Source organism: Centropristis striata, chromosome 11, assembly GCF_030273125.1.
Source record: "Centropristis striata isolate RG_2023a ecotype Rhode Island chromosome 11, C.striata_1.0, whole genome shotgun sequence".
In the NCBI taxonomy this organism is placed as follows: Eukaryota; Metazoa; Chordata; class Actinopteri; order Perciformes; family Serranidae; genus Centropristis; species Centropristis striata.
Genome location: NC_081527.1, coordinates 10462285 through 10484929, shown reverse-complemented (window position 1 = coordinate 10484929; position 22645 = coordinate 10462285). Strand labels below are relative to the sequence as shown.

The 22645-nt window shown below is 38.5% G+C and overlaps 2 protein-coding genes across 2 annotated transcripts in view; both read right to left on the bottom strand.

Annotated features, from left to right (window-relative positions):
• Positions 1-4351, bottom strand: part of cdc73 (cell division cycle 73, Paf1/RNA polymerase II complex component, homolog (S. cerevisiae)) — a 29019-nt gene extending 24668 nt beyond the window's left edge. The window contains exons 1-7 of the mRNA XM_059344399.1: positions 4199-4351; positions 2488-2593; positions 2298-2367; positions 2028-2090; positions 1700-1752; positions 1109-1197; positions 659-872 (exon numbers count right to left, since the gene is read on the bottom strand). Coding sequence (XP_059200382.1) covers positions 659-872; positions 1109-1197; positions 1700-1752; positions 2028-2090; positions 2298-2367; positions 2488-2593; positions 4199-4329 — 726 coding nt within the window. The 5' untranslated portion in view covers positions 4330-4351. The remainder of the gene's footprint in view (positions 1-658; positions 873-1108; positions 1198-1699; positions 1753-2027; positions 2091-2297; positions 2368-2487; positions 2594-4198) is intronic.
• Positions 4352-5880: 1529 nt separating this feature from the next.
• On the bottom strand, positions 5881-16269 carry ro60 (Ro60, Y RNA binding protein). Its single transcript, XM_059344398.1, has 9 exons — positions 16118-16269; positions 14074-14675; positions 11925-12145; positions 11659-11805; positions 11071-11208; positions 10845-10961; positions 10398-10514; positions 9152-9298; positions 5881-8819 (listed from the first exon to the last, which is right to left on the bottom strand). Exons 2-9 carry the CDS (start codon positions 14657-14659, stop codon positions 8667-8669), a joined length of 1626 nt encoding a protein of 541 aa, XP_059200381.1. The 5' UTR covers positions 14660-14675; positions 16118-16269; the 3' UTR covers positions 5881-8666.
• Between the last annotated feature and the right edge of the window lie 6376 nt (positions 16270-22645).

The following is a 22645-nucleotide window of genomic DNA, read 5'->3' as shown; positions in this document are numbered from 1 at the left end:
CAGTAATTTCAGTACATTTCTGCTGTCAGTCAGCCTGCTGAAGGCAGTTCAGCACGTTGCTGTCCACTCAGCTGCTGCAGACGGACAGCTGCAGAGTGAAGCGCACAGACAGACCTGATTGAGCCTTGATTGACCAATTAACATGCGGTAAATAAGTTCAAAACAGACATTCAGCCAGATATTTGTGTGATTTAAACAGCTGTCTATGCAAAAAATGGCTCCATAACGCGACGGAAAACGCTTCAGTGGGGATTGCAAAACAGTAATAAGACGTTATCTCACCAAAGTGTTAAACAACAAAAAGCCAATAACAACAGCTCGAGTTTCTCAGCGTTTACGAGATGTCCCTGAATGCACCATGAAGTCCATTGTTTACATAGCTCACGGGGAAGGCCCAATTGTTCCACACCGTGACTTCAGTAAGGTGCGAGAATTTTTTCCGACACATCTGACTTTTCTTAGGATGCATGCAAGTCAGCCGGGGCAGTAGCGGGCACGGAAGATGGTGGGGTAGGATGAATTTTCAATTTGTCACAACTGAAAGCTAATTTCAGCCGATTTTCAATTTAGAATCAAAATCGTGACACCACCAAAAGGGACCAAGAATACTGTCTGCAGAGAAGTATAACCCTGATTGGATATCATTAGTAACCCTGACCTTTCCAGTGCTCTGGAGGATGGTTGTCCTGGTCCTCCAGACCCTCTCTCTGCTGACGATATCTCTGGTGACATCCACCTCAGCGTCCACAAAGCTTCTCTGCTTCAGGGTTATGTCATCATCCAGATCTGTTTTGATGGTGGAACGTTTCTTGGCCATAATCTTGGCCTTGATGGCTGCGATTTTCTCCACTGACATGGCCTCAGACAGTGACCTGGAGGAGAGAAGTTATGATCATTTGAACAGCTCATCTGATTTGAGAATCTGGTCTGTTGCTGTCATTATGTAGGAAATCTTCCAAAATCCAGCAATGACATTAATATTCATCAGTCAATAAGGACAGGTATGTCACAACTAATTCAAGTGGGGGAATAGTCTACAGTGGAGAGATTATTGCTTCATATTGAAGACACATTATGTATAAATGCAGCTGGGGCAAGTCCATTGTACCTGATCTGGTCAGTCTGCACGATGCCCTCTTTGTGGCCCTCCAGACGGGCAGCCAGACGCTCCTTATCCAGACGCACTCGTTCCTCATCCTTTGAGAAAAAATGAGTGTGCACAACATTAGCAAACTACAGAATAAAACAGATAGTAACATTGGTTGCCAAGTAAGCCACTACAATAACGTTTGTTTATTACAATATCATTTATTTAGTATTAGTACTCTGGAGACATGTTGTCTTGGTGATGTTAAATTCTTTAAAACCTGTTAAGCATATTGCCTTTAATCAAAAATTAATATGAATAAATAGTTCTGTTCTTTTACATTATTGTAAAAAAATTGGTCTTATTCAATTTGAATGTGCTTTCAAACCTTATGAGACAATAGCTTCATACTTACATTTGAATTGGTTCTATATAGGGGAACTTATTGATTATTCAGCTGTTGTTGTAATCCGCAAAAAACCTCTTATCAGTTATAGACTCTCTGTGAATGGGAACTGTTCCTGCTTGTGGAACAGAGATAAGGGAGTAAATACTCCCAAGCTCCACTGACTCACATGTGTTGTGGAAGATATTTCATGTTCATGAGCTTACCTCAATCCTTGGTTTTTTGGCTTCAGAAGATACTTCATCAGCTGCTCTTTTGACTAAAAAAGCAGAACAGTGGTATTATTTATCTGCACACATGTCAATTCGGTTTTGTATCTACTTTGCTGACTGAGATACTAATCCTTTAAGAGAAAATATCTACCAATTTGCAGCAATAGCAGATTACATAAAGCACTGAAATATAATTTATTAATCAAGGTGTTTTGACTTCAATTGAACTGGATGCAATAACAACAATTAATACCAAAATATGCATAACTGCTGGTGGAATGAGCTCCTCAAACTTAACGCAACAAATATGGTGAGAGCTTACCTTGTGTTGGCCTTTGCAAACCTATTTCTATAGGTGCACTTCTGTCAATACTTGTCGATGTAGCTGTGAAAAGACAAAATCAGACACTACTTTAATGTGTTACCAACTAGACCAATTACAGCTAGGCTTCTCCTTGCAGGGATGAATCAAAAGCAATAAGAAATCAGAACAGAGTGCTAATATATTGAAGAAAGACTAACTAATTACAAACTTCCTGCACACAATAGAAACACAACATACAGCACCACAGATGTCACAAGAGTTACTTACAACTTTCGCCATTGAGATACGCCAATAAGCCTTTTCGATCAGGTCGTCTGACAACAGGGATGTTCTCTGTCTATAAACAACAAGTGAAGGGGGAAAAATAGGCTGAAATAGTGGACTAGGTTCAATAGTCTTTGAATAATAATGGCACTGACAGATTGAGGCACATTGATAGTTATTCCAGAGCACTTACTGCAGCTCGCCGCACATAGGATGGATGGGGGAGATGCACATTGTTGAGCAAGAACAAGATAGAGTCCAAAGTATAGTACTCTTTGGGCTGGCCCTCTTTACCAGTACTGAAAGTAGAAACACAAGCAAAGAAAAACAGAAAAATCACTTAACCTCAACTTTAGCCATCAAGGCACATAGCTAAAAAAGTACACAGACTGCTGCAGGCTGCACTTTAAGTCAATCTCAAGTCTATATTAAGGAGTGTATATAGTTAAGTTACTTGCTCAAACTCTAGTTTTGAAATCCAGTTGACACGGAACTATCAACAGTTTTGTGGTTAACTTGCATACCAGTCCGTCTGCAATCTATCTATCTCTTCTTTTTTAGCGTTATATAAACAAGATTTACTTTTTCACAGGGTCAACAATGCTGTTTATAGTCACAATGAATGATAATCAAAAGACAAGACTTTCCACATTGTCACACTGTTAAAATAATCGTCTATGTCATTTTTTGTCAAAATTGTTTTTTTGCTTAAATCATGACGCCGGCCACCTAAAGTAAAATCGCCTACATCCTCAGTTGATCAGATCATGTGATTTTACCCCTTTAACATAATCACTTCTTTGACAATTTGCCACATTCATAGGCATCAGATAAGAACCCAGCAAAGAAGAGCTAGAGGGAGATTGTTTAGTTATCAGTTTAGTTTATCAGCGTTTTATTGTTGACACTAACATTGGTAACACTTTACTCTAAGGTGCCTACATAAGAGTGACATGAGCGTGTCATAAACATGACATGGGATGTGTCATGAACATTAATGACACTTTGAAGTAACATTAATGCTCATGATACTTGTCATGTCATGTTTATGACAGGCTTGTGTGACTCTTATGTAGACACCATCAAAATAAAGTGTTACCATATCTTGCTCAAGTCACAAAGGCATGTTAAAAAAATTGCCTAAGTCATCTATTTCTCTTAAGTTACATAATTTACACACAGTGTTATTACTATGTCAATAGCCATCCTTTGTTACATCCTTTTTGAGTGAAATGATCAATAAATGTCATATGTTACACTTTTGGTGAAGTTTTTTGTGTTTCCTGCAAAACTTGAAAAAATTAGTTAGGCGATTATTTTAACAGGGTGACGATATTATGGAGTCTATATAGTTAAGTTACTTGCTCAAACTCTAGTTTTGAAATCCAGTTGACACGGAACTATCAACAGTTATGTGGTTAACTAGTCCGTCTGCAACCCTTTTTTTCTTTGCGTTACATAAACAACATTTACTTTTTCACAGGGTCAACAATGCTGTTTATAGTCACAATGAATGATAATGAAAAGGCAAGACTTTCCACATGACCGCTGACACCATGGGAACATCAATGTTAGCTAACATCGCTAACTAGTTAGCATCACATCACTACTGCAAGTTGAGCTGTAGCTACACCTCTCCAACGTATTTTAAGTTTTAAAAATATAAATTAAAACACATAGAGGCTAGAAAAGAGGTGGCCTAGTCAATGACACAACACTAAGGTAGCACGACTAAGTAACCAAAGAGTGCTTAAAGTTTTAAGTACAGTAGCGAGGAGAGGAGTTAGGTTAGCATCTTAGCATCAAGCTAGCGAGCCCTCCGTGGTTACAGGCACCACAAGGCACCGATGAGCTTTAGTAGCGGGCCTTTAGAAGAGATTATAGATATTTAAGCACTGACATACCCCCAGATTATGTAGTTGGTCTTGACATTTTTCGGCCAGGAGAACTCTCCAAATATAACTTCATCTCCTTTGGCGACGATTTCCTTTTTCTGGATGTTATACTGACGAAGAACACTCAACACATCCGCCATCTTCACTTGTCTTGATGTAGTGTGTTTGCGAGGCCCCTAGTTATCAACATTGTGTGGCCTCGCAAGATGCCTGAATCAAACTTAGACCGACTGTTTACCCTCTGGAGTCCATCTATTTATTGAAAATACACATGTTTTATTTACAGTAATAACTTTATTTATATATGATATGTAGACAAGCTGAGAAAACCAGTTGAAAGTGCAATCATAGGAGCTTTCAGTGTGCCATTTATGTTTCTAGACCATTTTTAAAATGTGAATTTTCTTTCTACAATGAAAACTATTACTATTTTCAATTTACATGCAAATAGACTGTTTTGTACTATTATTATTTGTTATTTTTTTCTTCTGTTTTTGAGTGTATAAATGGTAAAAAAAAATAAATAAAAAAAATAGAAGGTACATTTCCAAAGACACCTGTGTCTTTTGTTTTTATTTTCGGTTCCTGGCAGCTTTTTACTTTGTTAATTAAAATAAAATGAAAAATCTGACTGATAGCCAAGTCTGTGTCAAGAAAAAGGAGCCATGGATGTGATGTAAGGACAGATTGAAAGATGCTAAACACAGACAGAAACAAATGCATAGGAAGTTGACAAATTTGAATCAAAATCTCCTGAACTTCAGAGGTTTAAAGATGACAATAGACATTTGCCACTTCGAATTAAATATGACGTTGAAACCCTTTCATTATTAATAATAATAACTAGTTGTTAAGTCAGCACCGGCAGACACAAGAAGAGTACCAGTGCCTTGCTTAAGGGCTCTTCCATAGTCAGTGATATCCCTAAAAGGAAATATTGTTATCATTATAATCTATTAACAGTTGTTTTAATCTGTGGTGTTCTCTCGGGTACCTTTCTAATAAGAAAAACTCGGAAAGTGCTCCCTAGGGTGCTTTTATATGGAGCAAACATGACAAAGTGCCCACTGAGATGCCCTTCTAGTCGAGAAAATATGATGCAGTGCCTTCTAGGGTGTCCGTAATGTGAGAAAACATGATGAAGTGCCCTCTAGGGTTTATATAAATGGAGAAAAAGTGATTAAATGCCCTTCCAGTGGAAAACATGTTATAATGCCCTCTAAGGTGCCCTCTAATGTGATTTTACCCCTTTAAGATCATCACTTATTTGACAATTTGGTAAGGTGTTATAATGCTAGAAAACTTGCCTTCTTTTCCAACGCCTGCCCCTCTGACAGAATGGGACCGCCACAGATGTGTAATAGTAATCCAAACACACAATAGTTGAAGAGCAGCAAAGTGTTTATTAGGGGTTTACATTGCCACTACAGTCAAGTCCTTACATGTTAAGCACAACAGACAATATGATGGAGAAGAAGTTAGTCATGGTGATGAAACACTATACTACCATCCCTCAGAATAACTCTCTTGGGTCAGATTTATAATACAAATATTTTAGCTTTGTAACATTTTTACCTTTTGCCAAACAGTGGACATTGTCTCACCATTTAAATTGACAGCATCGCAATGTGTGGAAAAGAATCCTTCACAGTCACATGGTCAGGAATTTATTCCTCTTCATACAGTGTGAATTATATCAGAATTAATGAGTTTAAAGTTCAGTGAATGCTGTCAGTAATTACTGTCGACTAAAACAAGAAGCACCACTGTAGTTGTTTACTTGCATTTCCCCAAAAATAAATTGGCCCCATTACACTAAAACACTGTGTATTTATTCTGTTTGATGAAATATAAAGCATTGTACTTCAAATTTCTACAGTTACATGTTTTACAAAAGTACATTCAGTTCATTTTATTCCCAGGAAGGTAGCAGTTATCTGTTAAGTTTTTGCATAACGAACATTCTTAAATAAAAAATACAGAAATATTACTGTGCTAGCAGATTCAGGCTCCGTAAACAGATGTTAAGTAGCTATGACTTGTCCTTCTGGACATAATAATACAGTGAAATAAAGAGTTGCAATGCATAGAATTCAGGCTAATATGAGAAAAAAAATGTTTCCAATTTACAGTAAACTGACTTACAGCCCCAAACATTGGCCTTCTTGTGTCACAAAGGAAAATTCCATTTAATACCCCCAAAATGTCTCATCACATCTAAGAGCACCAAGGGTATTAATTTATAGGATAAATTTAACAAAATATCAAAACAGACAACTCGGTTTCAAAAGAAAATAGTCTGAAGGGAAAACAAATGTTAATACAATAACAATTGTACCTAGGCTAAAGGCAAGAGATGTGTAAATGGTATTCTAGACACGAATATTAGCATTTAAAAAATATTCTCTGACCAACCAAATCAAGAATTTGAAAAGTCAGCAGAATACTTTTTATCTCGACTTTTGGTGCTTTCTTTCAACTCCTCTCTTTTACAATACATCTGTTAATTATTTATAATAATGCTACAAAAGACAGTGGGGCAGGCTTTAAAATGTAAAATGCCTCTACCATCATATCAAACCTGCTAAAATCAAACCATAGATACATACTAGAAACTTAAAATAAACCTACAGTTGCACTAAGCCTCAAACATTCTGACTCTTACATGGTTCCTCCTATTTAATCTGCCAACATCTTTCCATATATGAGTGGAATTTATTGTCCAATGGATTAGTGTCTCAACAAGAACCACCAATGCACTTTAAAAGGGACAGAATGGATCTTTCAAAGATTGAAACATAGTCTGTGTTTTATCTATTGTAGATGACAGTCGCCCCAACCTCAGGCAGGAGTACCGGCACAGTAGCTAAGCAATATACTACTAATATACTACTCTGGACAAAAAAATAAAAATAAAAAAATGTAAAAAATCAGTTTCAGTTTAATAGGGCTTTTCCACCAGAGCCGGTTCCCCGCCGGTGCACAATTGCAAACGGTTCCTTGGCTTTCCACCGGCACCAACTCTTTGCTGGTCTTGAATCGCAAATGGCTACGTCAGGGGCTGGGGGCGGGGCTATGTGACCAACAAGACCAAATCGATTCCCTTAAGACAGACCAACTAAAACGTGTATCATTCATTTATTTGATTTGTTTAACTGCAATGTGGTTGATACGGGCGAGCTAGTGTGCTAATATTAGCGGGCGATCGCTAGCATGCAAACGTTAGCTGGCCATCGTTAGTCCAACATTAACATCTTACATTCAGTGTTAACAAGAATGTATTCGGCGCCCATAGTGATCAAAATGGGCAGCACAGATGTGTTGTAGAGACATGTAGTCTGCCGTTGCTATTATACGGAGACATATACAGACGTTAACAGTGACGTAATGACGTGGCTGTGAAAAAGCAAACAGGTTCAGAGCTGGTTCACAAGTTGAACCAACCGCAAACCAGCACGAGCACCGGCTCCAAACTGGACGGGAACCAGATCTGGTAAAATAAAGGGTATAAGCGTATGCTATGTTTAGAATATTTTCACCACTTTACCTGGTTGTCAGAGAGCCCTTTCCAACATGGAACTGAAGCTGGTATCAATGCTTTCTTTCAAGCCTCTAGATCAAAACATTAATTTTACCTCACAGAACATGGAAGTCCCTGGTCTACTGATGCCTCAATCGGTTACTTTGATGTTTTAAAGGGTTAGTTCTGAAACACCAAAGTCATACATTAACACAAAGCCAAACAACAACACAAACAACTAACTGACTGAGGCAGCAGTAGACCAGCAGTGTTCCACAAGGTAAAATTACTGGTTTTGTCAATGGAATCCAGTGACTTTGAAGCGACAATGGATTAGTCGTGCCATGGCTTCAGTACCATGTTGGAAAGGTCTGTCTAATGGCAAGGTCAAGTGGTGAAAATATTCTAAATTTGGCATACACTTGAACTGATATGCTTTTTTTAGGTGGCTACAATACAGAAATGTCCCCATTCACAGCAGCCAGTACATTGCTGGATTCTGTGTTGGTACTCCTGCCTGACTTCTACCATACTGGGGGCGTACTGACCACCATCTACTACATGAAATACATTGACTATGGATGTGTCTCAAACAACCCCACTTCAAAAAAATCCAAACTATCCCTGTAACATACACAGTGCTGTTTGCACTTTGCAGCTCTTTGACATTATGATATGCAATTACATACCATGTCTTATAACTTTCTTTTCAAATTTTAGAAATAAAAATATGCACATAACATTTCCAGAGTGTTGTCCAGCCCGCTGGACACTTGGTCAATTGATTTGTAAGCGACATAATACAAAAAGAGAAATGGGAATTGGAAATGTCAACATCTTCTGGATCAGTGCTGTTTTAGGGCACTCTACATGCTAAGTGAGCCACATTGGTACACTTTGTGCCTTCCTTTTGTGCTCCAACTATACAATTGAAACAGAATGGGTCCCAATACTTGGTCAGATCAGATCCTGGGCTAGGCTACGGATGACGCTCAAAGCTCCAAGGTCGAAGCCACAGATGCTCAGTAAACCCCTGTCTTCCGTGTCTGCGATGGCGTGTCCGATGGAAGTCAGCCCACACATCACCATCTTGGTATTAGCTCCTGATTTCTGTTGAGTAAATACACACATAAGGTTGGGGTTACTGTTGGGATTTTGGGCTCAAAAGGTTACACTTTCCTCACTGTGATAAAGGAAAATTATAAAAAGGGAAATATCATAAACTTAAAAAAATGTTTGTGTCCAATAATCATTGTAGAAACTGATCAGCTTAAAATTCATATAAATGTGAAAAGGCACCTCATCCCATTTTGCCTTATTAAGTCTGTGCCCATCAAAATGTATTTTACCTTGCATTTGTGTCAGCCGCTTTTCTAAAACAATCTTTAACACATGATTCAATTAAATCCCCTCTCAGAGCAGACAAAAATGAATAAATGTACCTGTCTATGTTTCTTTAGAGAATCCACAGGGCTGGCAGTGAACGTCCACAGTGGGTTGTTGGTCAGAATGATGAACACATCTACAGCTTTTCCGTTTTCTGTGGCCCATGTGATGGGAAGTGTGCAGTCTGTGCTCCCACCTGGGATCTGGAACATACAGTATGGTGGAAAAGGTCAGAAACAGAACTAAAGTCAAGCCAATATGAACGCCATGCTTGTTTGGTAACTGACAGCGAAGAGTTTATCCTTCTGCTCTTGCACAGTGTGGAGTCTATTGACACTGATATAGGTAAATAAAGATAGCATAAATTTAGTAAGAAAGCAGAAATATCAAACAATGAAAGGCTAACTAGGCATCAGTACATTATATTTTCCCCATTTTAAAGTTTAAAGTCTGCCCTAAAGCATACCAAGAACATAAAACATAAACGCTTTATAAAAAATGTTTACTGAGGTAACAAATCAAGTGAGAAGTAGGTTAATTTTCTCATAGACCTCTGAACAATCTGACTTCTTTTTGTACTCAGTGGAGTCGCCCCCTGTTGGCCATTAGAAATAATGTAGACAGGAGGAGTTAATATAATATAATACATACACTTGCCAAAGTAAACTCATTTCGTTGTGACTTTATCAAGATCAAAAATACAACACCGATTCCAAAATAATAAATGTCTAAAAAGTAAATAAAACAGAATGCGATCATATACTAATCCTTTGTGACATATATTCAATTGGAAACTGTATAAAAACAGTATATTTTATTGTCAGTTTTTAAGCATTTTATTTTTATTCTACACAGGGTCAAAACTTTTTTCGAATCTGCCTTGTATGCCAAAATAACGACATTTTAATGCTGGTCTGTAAAAAGTCTGAACTTACGCTTTGTCAGGTCTGTCTGCAAAATGACAACAAAACAACTTTTAAAATGCGGGGTTCAGATCAACCACAGCTATGCCATGCTGGAGATTCTCAACATCTGGCGGAGATCCGCACTTTGAGTGCACTTTTCTAGTTTACTTTGAGATTGGTTTGAATGTGAGTAAGGATCTTATCCTGTAACCTGGTGTAGTTTTCGAGAAAATGTTATAGTCATTGTTTGATTAAGACCACACAATTCAATTTTCTTTCTGTGTGCTGCCAATTATAGTTTTTTAGAAATGTAGAAATTCAGAAGTGGACAAAATCGAAATGAGCCAAGACAACTACAATCGGTGCATCTCTATTATTCTTTGATGCTGTGACTTACCTTAACCAGTTCAAATGTTGCTTGTGCGAGGGTCATGTCAGCAGAGATAGAGCATGGAACCAAAGCTCCTTCAGAATAGGCCAGCACATGCGTGTCTGCTTCAGTCCTTGCAAAAATCTGTGCCAGACACAAATATCAAAAGGAAAGCATGACATCACAATCACAAAAACCAACAACAACTAGGCATTCTGTGAGTAATGCACATATCACAATTGGCATGTCTCTCGGCTAATAACTCCCGGAGGGCTTGTGGACTGAAATAATAGCACTGCGGAAGGAATTTCGCAGGAATTCATAGTATGTGTCAACAGATCAATTCCTTCACCCGGGCTGCCCCGAAAGACAGGGACGGCCAAAGCCCCATTTAGAGACGCAGCTGTTCCATTTCCAACTGGGACAACAATTATCCAAACACTGTGTAGATATTTAGCTACAGCATTGTCTTACCATGGTGATAGCTGCAGCGGCGACAGCAGTGCTGATTGACGTCCCTGGGACAATGCTGCTCAGCGACGTGCTCACGTCTACCGCCAATACGAAGCGTTTACCGACAGGCTGCACATTCTGGAGACAAAACAGCAACAGCAAGAGAGGTTATGTGTTAGCGAATGCTTTTGGTTGGAGTCTGCCTTGATGATTTCAGAAAAGCTGTTAAAATAAAAAAAGAACCGACCATAAAACTCTTGTAAAAGGCAGAGTCCATTGCTTTGAGGATGCTGCTGTCTGGTTCCCATTTTCTTTTACCCTGATAGCCTTGGCCTCTTTTGTAGTTTTCAGAAGACAGGAGTATACTGAAGGGGTGGAGGTTTGCCTGGTGATTTCAAAAGAGACGTCAAATACACAGACTCATCTTTAATCAAAAAACAGAGTGGTATGCAAAAGTATGGGCACCCCTGACAATTTCCATTATTTTCATTTATAAATCATTGGGTCGTTTTGATCAGCAACTTCATTTTGATCTATCAAATAACTGATGGACACAGTAATATTTCAGTAGTGAAACTAGGTTAATTGGATTAACAGAAGATGTGCAATATGCATCAAAACAAAATTAGACTTTCGCGAAAATTAGGACACCCCAACAGAAAATTCACATCAGTATTGAGTAGAGCAAATTTTTGCATCTGTCTAATAAAAAATTAAGTTGCTGATCCAAACACCGAATGATTTATAAGTGAAAATAATGGAAATGGTCAGGGGTGCCCAAACTTTTGCATACCACTGTAACTGTAAAATCAATTGGCAAGACCACGTGTTCTACCTTTGTGAGTTCCGTCTCGCTCTGGATTCTGTCACATACAGCTTGTGTTTCTGAACTTCCCGGTTCAAGAATTTTGTCGGATGTCATCTTACCCAAGATCCTTAGCACTGATTGGAGAGGCATTTCCTTCAACAAAGCTCTCCATACCTCCAAGGGGGAAAGAAAAACACATATCCTCTTGCTCAATTGATAAAAAAAAAAAAAAAAACACATGACAAATGTACTGACAATGCAAAGTCTCACTATGACTAAACTTGCCCCCTCACCTGTTTGGACTTCAGGTGGTCTGTCAGCAGCTGTTCCCTCTCCAGTTTGTGTTCTTCTATTAAATTGATGACCTCTGTTTCATCACAACTGTGCTTGACCTTCTCCACCACTTCCAGATACGACAGCACTTTGGCAACCTCTTCTGAGTTCTCTTTGTCCGAGTAAGCAAGCTGAACTTCTTTCCATCCTTTTGTTACATATTTGCTGATCAAGGCAATTGCTGAAAACACAAAAGATTTGACCATTACAGTCTTTCTCATAACTATAAAACCTATATATTACAGATATTTAGAAAAGGTTCACAAATGTACAGGGTCAGGGCAGATATAACAGATAAAACTTGGTCGCAATGCAGTGAAAAGGGAAAGTTTCAGTTTGATTTTTTCATGAATTTGATTACATTTTTGTGTTGTAGTTTGGAGTGCCTTTTGTCTCACATAGACGTTATTAATCTGCTAAACAGACTCCATCTTTGTAGCATGTGACTGCTGTCAGCTGACAAGTTTTACTAAGTGATAATGCAGTTGGTTATGCATGGTTTGGAAGTGTGGGCCATTTTCACTGGTACTGAATAAATTAACTGGATCCCTTTCCCTACAGGATTATGGATACTAAAGGGGCCCCACAATGCGATCTGATACTTGGGTCGCGAAATGATATTATTGCGATTTTAAGCATTTTGCGATATGGTAAGTATTGTGATACAATATACTGCTTTTTGACTGCTTAACTGCATTCTGTGTCCACAAAATGAAATTCAATCAATAATTGTTTTGTCAAATAAGAGAAAATGATCAGTCTATTCATCTCACTTCAGTCTTTTTATTTCTCCACAATGAGAATTAACTTAACCAGAGAGCCTATTTTCATTAAGATAGCATGATGTCAGAGGTCACATGACCGCTTTGAAAAACACCATGAAACATCAAAAAATAGCCGAACTTTGCAGCATTATTTCGACAACTTCCTGACAGGATATCCTGACACATGGTGGCTATAGATTCATTAAATCTTCTGGTTTCATATCATACCAGTATATCCAGTATATTCCTTAAAGTGAGACCGCTACTGCCTCTGCATTTTTTCTTACATTTCTAATGGATATGCATTGATTTGATTGATTGATTGATTGATTTTAATGTGACATGTAAAAAACACCCACAAGGTTGCTCTGCTGCCTTGCAATACTTCTGGTACAATAAGGTATTAATCTTGATCATTTTTACACTGATTTTTACACAGTTCTATGTAGTTTTTACCTGCTGGAGAGCCACATAGCCACAAAGAGAAAATCAACAATAGGACCACCTCTAAAAATAGAGATGAGCCACGGGGCCTACACAGGTTCATGTGGGTCCATCGTCTGTGAAGCAGCTTCATTGTGGGAATGCTATAACAGACATGTAGTGCCGCGTCCCATGTACTTTGGCCGTCACCATTGTTTCCCTTTCTATTGGAGTTTTTCTGTTTATTCAACACTTTCACTTCTCATTTTCACTCCTGTTGCTGTTGCATTTGTTGTTGCTTAGTGAAATCAGTCCAATGATGACTGTAAGATTTAGGGCTTTACTGAATAGTTCACAGCTTCATTTTAAAGGCTTGGCATTCAAATTCTAGATCAATATTCAAATGCTGTGAAGCTTTTTTTGCATGTCCATTCATTCTGTTTAAACCTGGCACTTCTGCACAGTTGTAGATAAAGATTAGACTTCAACAATATACTTAGTAAAATACTTCCTATTAGAATTTCATTCTAGTGATGGCTGCATAGGATTGTTTCAACTGGCAGGATCTAAACATTTGCGAAAACGAGTGTTGATGAGTAAAATCTTGGTTAAATCAACAAATCAATTAGTCGACAAAATTATAGGAGTGTTAGCCAACAAAAATGTCAGCATCAAGTTAAGGACAGGCTAGTATTTAACTTAGCTGCCTTTCTAATTTGCAATTATGTTGCTGATCCTATATGATCCTGCTGATCCTGTACATTATGTAGCCTGCAAAAAGGTTCATGAAATATAAATTTGAGTAACAGATATAAAATTGTTTTGGGATCTTTCAAGTTATTTAGTGCAAGGCAGTAATAGGAGGTGGATGATTTTTTTGCCCATGCCCTGTAAACCGCCGTGTGGGTCTGTGTAAACTCACCTTCATTAGCTGGTTTAGTGTGAGAGAGCCTTAGCAGATCCTGGTGTGACCATCCCTCTCTTTGTTTACATTTGGTCACAGCCGCAGCCAGACACATAGCATCCTGCTCATTGTACCAGTCAGACACTGCTTTCCTCAGAGCCCGTCCCCAAATACCACACTTCATACCCTCTTTCAATTCCTTCTTGTTCTGGATAAAAGAAAACAGGTGGGCAGGGTCCCGACAAACTTCTTTCATGGCTTTAAACGCTGCCTGTCTGGTCTTCAGCTCCGACTGTTGGGAGCACAAAGCCAAGGCAAAAAAGGAGGGGCCGAGTCTGACAGCTCGCCCATCCTGAGTGAACCTTTTTATCTCCTCCACCACCTCAGGACCTCGGCCCTCCTGCAGCAGGGACAGCAGAGCTCCAGCGCTCTCCATGCTGACACGACCCTCCTCTCTGGCGGTGTATACGTCTTCCTCCGAGCCGTAGCAGAGGAAGCGACACAGTCTGGCCTTGTCGCTGACCTCCCATGGACAGCCACCGCCAATTGAGTTCAGGGTGTGGTTGCTCGATGAAGACATTGCTGTACTTCCCGATGGCTCCATTGTAACACTAGAAGGCCTGGAAAAGAAAGTGGAGAAAGGGAATTCTAATAACTTTTACATCCACTGACTGGCTAATACTTAATAAGCCTTTTTAATCTTACCACACTTCAGATTGGTTGAAAGTAATCAAGACTACGTGCACCAATGACTGCAGAAGAAGATTAGGGCCAGGTAGGAGAAATATCATTATTAACTTTGAGAAAAAAGTCGAAATGACAAGAATAAAATCGAAATACAATGTCAAGAATAAAGTTGAAATACCATGTTGAGAAAATACATATATAATACAATATATGTATGAAAAATAATAAATGACATAAAAACAGAGTTTCTCCAAAACAATAGTTATGGAAGTTTACTACCAAGAATAGCTTAAGTGTCGGGGATTCTTTTTTACTACTATACCCTTAAATATTATGGTTAGTGCTCATTTTATGACATTTCTGAAAATAGGGTTGTAGCTTGAAGTCTACCTAACTTTTTGGATAGAAAAAAAAATGTTTCTCTGATGACTTATTGACACGAATCTGTGAATATCTTTACCGAATTTTACCGAAAACAAAAAGTGTACTTCATACTCATCACTTGATTTTTCTTTCGAAATTGTGTTTCAACTTTATTCTGGACATCTCGACTTTAATTCTCGTTATTTCGACTTTTTTGTCGAACTGCATTATGAAAAAAAAATCCTCCTCTCATTATTTTTCTGTCCCACCTGGCCCCAGTCCTCTTCTGTAAATGACAGTCCCCAGATTTAACAGAATGATGACACAGTTATTATCCCATTCATTATAATGTTGTAAGGATTAAGCACTATGGGACAGAGCAACTCACGCTAGTAAACCGCTGTGGAGATCAATAGCCAATCTAAGACACTCCCCTGAACACAAGATAACGTTAACTTCGCTCGCAACATTTACTGATTGCCTCAGTGTACTGACAGAAATAACCTAAAGCCGATTACAGGACATGATGATGCACATCAGGCATATACAAGCCGCACTGAGCTGTTGATAGAAGATACTGGAAAGCCCAGCTCACTAGCTTTTCAGCATTCAGTAAACTAAAGCTACTAGTTCATGTTTGCTAACTTAGTTAAGCTAGCAGAGGCAAAGCAAAATAGTTAAGTTAACGTTAGCCAGCTGGCGTAGGCTATTTAAAAAACGCTATATTCGTGGTTATGGAGTTTCTAGCTAGGCATAAACAACCTTACCGCTCCTACTGCTAAGGTCTGACAGCTGAAGCTACGTGGTAATATTACCCATCACTGAGGTTTCTCCTCGCGGACACCGGGAAGCTAACCGCCGCAGCTTGGTGCAGCTCGCGCCGGGATGGGCAGCTGGTTACCTAGCTACGCCAACCGTCACTAAACTGGGTTGCTTTACTGCAAATATACGATGTTTGTTGATCAAAACACATTGGTCAACAAACACATGATGTATAGCGACGTAAACTTACCACAATATATGTCCACAAAGCACTCAAGTTTTTGATGTAGTTAGATGGAAAGAGGCCTCCCCTCTGGCCGTCAGTGAGATTATCAGGATGCTGCCGCGATTCATGCTGGGATACAGAGTTCTTCTTCTTCTTTGGATCTTTAACGGCAGCTGGCGTTAGTAATGATGATGCATTACTGCCATCTCCAGTTACCAGTCTCCCTTATTGTATCCAAAAAAACAGTGGTCCAGTCAGGTCATAATTAAAAATCGTCACATTTTTAAAATAATCGCCTAAGTCATTTTCTGTCAAAATTGTTGTTTTTTGCCTAAATCACCTCCTCATGACGCCGGCCACCTATGGTAAAATCACCTACATCCTCAGTTGATCAGATCATGTGATTTTACTCCTTTAACATCATCACTTCTTTGACAATTTGCCACATCCATAGGCATCAGATAAGAACCCAGCAAAGAAGAGCTAGAGGGAGATTGTTTAGATAGATAGATAGATAGATAGATAGATAGATAGATAGATAGATAGATAGATAGATATATAGATAGATAGATAGATAGATAGATAGATAGATAGATAGATAGATAGATAGATAGATAGATTGATTACTTTATTCATCCCCGAAGGGAAATTCGGTTGTCACAGCAGTTCGGTATTCAAGTACAATAAAATACAATAGAATAAAATACTTAGGTAGCATAAATAAAAACAACAATAGAAAAAAACACAGAATAGAACAAGGACACTTAAGAAGTTAAAAAAAGACCATCGGTTGGTAGGATGGTTGACAAGATGAAGGTAATTATACTGGTAATATGATGGCAACAAAGCTATAGTGACTAGACGGTATATAATAATAATAATAATAATAGTACAGTATATATTATATATAATATATAATATAATATGTAATAATAGATAATAAACAATATAGAAATAAAATGAAAAATATAAATAAAGTAATTATAAGTAAAATAATATGATATATAATATATAATAATAATAGTAATAATAATAATAATAATAATAATAATAAATAAGGCTGGTAAGGCCGGTATAATAATAATAGTAGTATATTACAGTATATAGTAATAATAGTAATAATGGCAGCAACAGTATATATAATAATAATAATAGTAATAATATTAATAACATAGCAAAGTGTCGTGCATAGATTTAGTGCATAGATTTAGTGCATTTCAGTAATGTTGGTTCTGGCAGAGGTAGATGAATTGTATAGTCTTATTGCAGAAGGAAGGAATGACTTCCTGTATCGTTCCTTGGAGCCTTGAAATGTGGAATAAATAAACTACAACCAAAACAAATAAAATTAACAAAAATGCTGAGATAAACTTTATTAATTAAATGATTTGGTAACGCTTTATATTAAGGTTCTTGTAATAACCATTAATTAACTAAATAAGGACCTTGTAAGTCCTTACAAGATGCTTATTAACATTATTGTGTGTTTATAAGCTTATATAAGTGTTAATAATGGCATTACAAACACCCATGACCCACCCATTATGTCTTTGCCATGCCTTTATTAATCTTATTTTGTTTGCTTATTGATATTAAAATATACTTTATTGCTCGTCTATTATAAGTTAACTATAAGTTAACTATGCTTTTTGCAACTACCGGATCTAAAGCGAGAACAATGCCTTATTACTTGTTAATTCATGGTTATTAAGGACCTTATTATAAAGCGTTACCAATTGTTTTATTATTAAAATAACATATATACAGCTGGAATGGTTGCTTGAGAAATATAGTTTTTTTCCAGCAATTCCTACATTACTTTAAACACAAAAAAAGCACCAAAAGTCAGGCATGTAAACAACAATATATTGTTTATATTATATATATATATATCCAGAAAAAAAAAAAAAAGATCATGTCCATTTTTATATATCGAGCAATAAGTCGATATAGTAATTACCGTGACAGGCCTATGCAAACATTACTTGTCTCTCCTGTGTGAATTTCCTGCATGATCTACTGTATCTGTCTCCTGACAATAGTCAGATAGATAGTTGGATGTTTCCCCATAACAAGTAGTGTCTGTTTCCTAACACAGTTACTCTGCTCTGTATTGGGTGTAGATGCCTTGTCTCATTATCCCAGTTCTGATGCCACTGTTGATTCACTTTCTTCCACAGTGTGCCTCTGCCCTCTGATTATGATAACTAAATATTGATTTCTCCATCTCCTCTCTTAACTGCTTCCTTTGCCAGCTTGTCTGCCCTATCATTTCCTAAAGTGCCTAGATGCGCTGATACCAACATGAACATTATGTCCCTTCCTTGTCTCACCATTCTTGTGAAGGTGTTTATACAGGATATAGTAATTATCTATTTGACACCAATCTTATAATAATGTTAATCCATCTCATCTCACGGTGTGTGTGTGTGTGTGTGTGTGTGTGCGTGCGTGCCTGCGCGCAGAGGCAACCTGGTGAAAAAACTTTTTTGTTTTCTAAATTTGTCTGTGTGTGTGTGTATATATATATATATATATATATATATATATATATATATATATATATACAGGATGCAGTTTATAGTGAAGAAAAAGGACTTTTTAAATATAGTTAGGGACCGAGCACTAACGGTGCGAGGACCCTATTGAAATTGGTCCGTTTTTTATTATTAGGGACCGAGCACTAACGGTGCGAGGACCCTATTGAAATTGGTCTGTTTATTTATTTTTTTTCCCCCAAAAATAAATCGCCTTTTTGGGGGCTTTATCATATTCAAAAACTCACCATTTTTGGAATATACATAAATCTCCGCTGAAATTTACGTATTCTAGTGGTCCCGGGAATGGGCGTGGCAAAATGACTCAACAGCGCCCCCTTGAAAGTCAAGAAAATTCAGCCCCTCGCACAGGAATGTCGTATCGGCATGAAATTTGGTACATCAAGACGCACCAAAAAGTCTCAAGAACCCATACCCTAAAACGTACAGGAAGTCGGCCATCTTGGATCGAATATGGCGTTTCCTGCTGTTTTGGCCCATTTCCACGTCGCATACTTTAACGAACTCCTCCTACAGATTTTACCCGATCAACTTCAAACTTGGTCAGTACCATCACAAGGCCTTTGGGATCAAAAGTTATTGAAAGCTTTACTGACGGTCACACTATGTGGGCGTGGCATGGCGGCAAAATATGGCGTCTCGCCATAAAACACGAGATCCTTATAACTTTGCCATTCTTTGTCCGATCTGGTCCAAACTTCTCATGCTTCATCAGAGTCCAGCCCTTAACACCTCTAAATAACAATATTTTATAAAGCCCCGCCCCTTATGCTTTATCCACGCCCCCTTTCATAAAATGACCACGTTGCATCCTTTAACAAACTCCTCCTACAAATTTCACCTTATTGCCTTCAAACTTGGTCAGTAGCATCACAAGGCCTTTGGAATCAAAAGTTATTGAAAACTTTAACGACGGTCACACTATGTGGGCGTGGCATGGCGGCAAAATAGGGCGTCTCGCCATGAAACACGGGACTGTATAACTACACCATACATTGTCTCATCTGGCCCAAAATTCTTACACGTGATGAGGGTCCACCTCTGAACACACCCACATGTCAATATTGACACACAGTCATAGCGCCCCCCGCTGGCTACAGGAAGTCACATGTTTTATATGTAGCCCTAGCAGTAGGCTCCACGTAGAGACACAAACTTTGGTACACATATGAATCATGTGGAGACGCACCAAAAAGCCTCTTGGACCCATACCTCAAACCCAACAGGAAGTCCGCCATCTTGGTTTCAATATCGCACAATTCATCGTTTTTTCCCATTTCCACCTCACATACTTTAACGAACTCCTCCGACAGATTTCACCCCATGGACTTCAAACTTGGTCAGTACCATCACAAGGCCTTTGGAATCAAAAGTTATTAAAAGCTTTACCGACGGTCACACTATGTGGGCGTGGCTTGGCGGCAAAATATGCCGTCTCGCCATCTAACACCAGACTGGATAACTTGACCATACATTGGCCTGCAAGCAGGACTGAACGGGACCGAGCAGAGTGGAGCCGTCGGGGAAGGCGCCGTCGGGGGAGGGCACGTTGGTCGCGGCGCTGAGGGCTCAGTCCCCATGCATACCAAATGGTGTGTCTCCTACCACTGTGCTCAGGCTAGGTGTAAAACATGTTACTTCCTGTAGCCAGCAGGAGGCGCTATGATTGTGTGTCAATATTGACATGTGGGTGTGTTCCAGGCTGGCCCCTAATCACGTGAGTGAAATTTGGGACAGATTGGACAATGTATGGTGAAGTTATACAGTCCCGTTTTCATGGTGAGACGCCATATTTGGTTGCCATGCCACGCCCACATAGTGTGACCGTCGGTAAAGATATATGCAACTTTTGATCCCAAAGGCCTTGTGATGGTACTGACCAAGTTTGAAGTAAATCGGTTGAAATTTGTAGGAGGAGTTTGTTAAAGTATGCGAGCAGGAAATGGCCAAAAACAATGACAAGTGCGATATGCAATCCAAGATGGCCGACTTCCTGTTCGTTTTCGGGTATGGGTTCTTGAGACTTTTTGGTGCGTCTTCCCATGATACACGTATGTACCAAATTTCGTGTCTCTAGGTGAAAATATCCTATATTGTGAGGCTCTTTTGAAATTTTCAAGGGGGCGCTAGTGAGTCATTTTGCAAGGTCCATTCTTGCGAATACCAGAATACGTAAATTTCACGTGACTGCCCCGACGTGAGGCATCCTATATCTGTACCAAATATCCCAACATTTACAGAGAACATAGTGAAGTATTTTCATTGGAACTACTATGGTCCAGAAAAACAGTCCTGTGTTTTTATAATTACTTATTTTATCCTCTGACCTCTACCATTATCAAAGGCACACAGTTAGATGAAGTAGACAAACTTGAGTTTGGATAGTCGAACTATAAATAAGGTCAAACGTTTAAAACATAAGGAAGAAGAATCGACAGTGAACCTTCACTTCACTTTTGTGAACTTTGATTATATATTCCAATAAATTAATCTGATGACAAGCATACTGAAATAAAAAGGGGCATAAACCGGGTTCATGAACTGATAAGAAGGCAATTTCTTCATTGCAGATATTAAAAAGAAACTTGAAACTTTTCTCTCTTATTCAAAGGTCAGAAACAGGTTTTGACACAGTCGTCTTTCTAGCTCCTGGCCAAAGGTGCTGGACAAACTTCTTTTCAACATGTGATAGTGCAGATAGTGGTCCACTGACTGAGCTAATTTAAAAATAATAAAAAGAGATCTTCTTTTCATACAGCTCCTTGAACCTCTGCTACAGGGTCCCACAGGGTACCAGTTACTCTGGGTAATTCACAGCAATTAATTACAAATACTTTCAATGCTATTAAATTAACGTTATCTACTGTTATTGTTACTTGACCAATTTAACTGTCAATTTACATGTGAGGGATGAATATTTACCTTATTAAAAACCTTAGTAAAAACACTCCTGTATTTTTACTATTATTTATTTCATCCTCTGACCTCTACCATTATCAAAGGCACACAGTAACTTTACTTCACTTTTGTGAACTTTGATTATATATTCCAATAAATTAATCTAATGACAAGCATACTGAAATAAACAGGGGCATAAACCAGGTTCATGAACTGATAACAAGCCAATTTCTTCATTGCAGATATTAAAAAGAAACTTGAAACTTTTCTCTCTTATTCAAAAGTCAGAAACTCCTCCTACAGATTTAACCCAATGGACTTCAAACTTGGTCAGTACCATCACAATGACTTTGGGATCAAATTTGTATTCATCTTTACCAACGGTCACACTATGTGGGCGTGGCATGGTGGCAAAAAATGGCGTCTCGCCATGAAACACGAGACTGTATAACTTGACCATACATTGTCCAATCTGTCCCAAATTTCACACACGTGATTAGGGGCCAGCCTGGAACACACCCACGAGTCAATATTGACACACAGTCATAGCGCCCCCTGCTGGCTACAGGAAGTAACATGTTTTACACCTACCACGTGCACATTAGTAGGAGACATGCAATTTGGGACGCATAGAGACTGAGCCTACATCGGCGCGCCCGACGTGGCCTCCCTCGACGTGCCCGACCCCGACGGCTCCACTCTGCGAGGGCTCGTTCAGTACTGCTTGCAGTCCTAGTTATTATTATTATTGATGCATTTATGTAAGCAGTGTTTTCATTTTGGAAAGGTAGGGCTCATTTCAACTACTTAATATACTGTTATGAGGTTTTTAAAAAAGTGTCCAATCACTTCTTTTTGTTAATTCTCGACCTGCAAATCAAAATGTAGTGGAGTAGAAGTATAAAGTTACATAAAATGGAAATACTCAAGTAAAGTACAAGTACCTCAAAACTGTACTTAAGTCCAGTACTTGAGTAAATGTACTTAGTTACACTGACACATATTGAGTGGCAATGCTATGAATGGCAGAGCTAAACTTGTGTGTGGAAAAATGTAGACATTTCAGTTAAAAAAATATCAATGTAAACAACTTTTG

Coding starts and splice junctions, on each gene's coding strand:
- ro60 (XM_059344398.1), bottom strand. CDS start 14,659: ATGGAGCCATCGGGAAGTACAGCAATGTCTTCATCGAGCAACCACACC. Junction 11,806..11,924: donor ACCACCTGAAGTCCAAACAG/GTGAGGGGGCAA, acceptor TCCCCCTTGGAG/GTATGGAGAGCTTTGTTGAA. Junction 10,962..11,070: donor CCTTTTACAAGAGTTTTATG/GTCGGTTCTTTT, acceptor TTTTGTCTCCAG/AATGTGCAGCCTGTCGGTAA.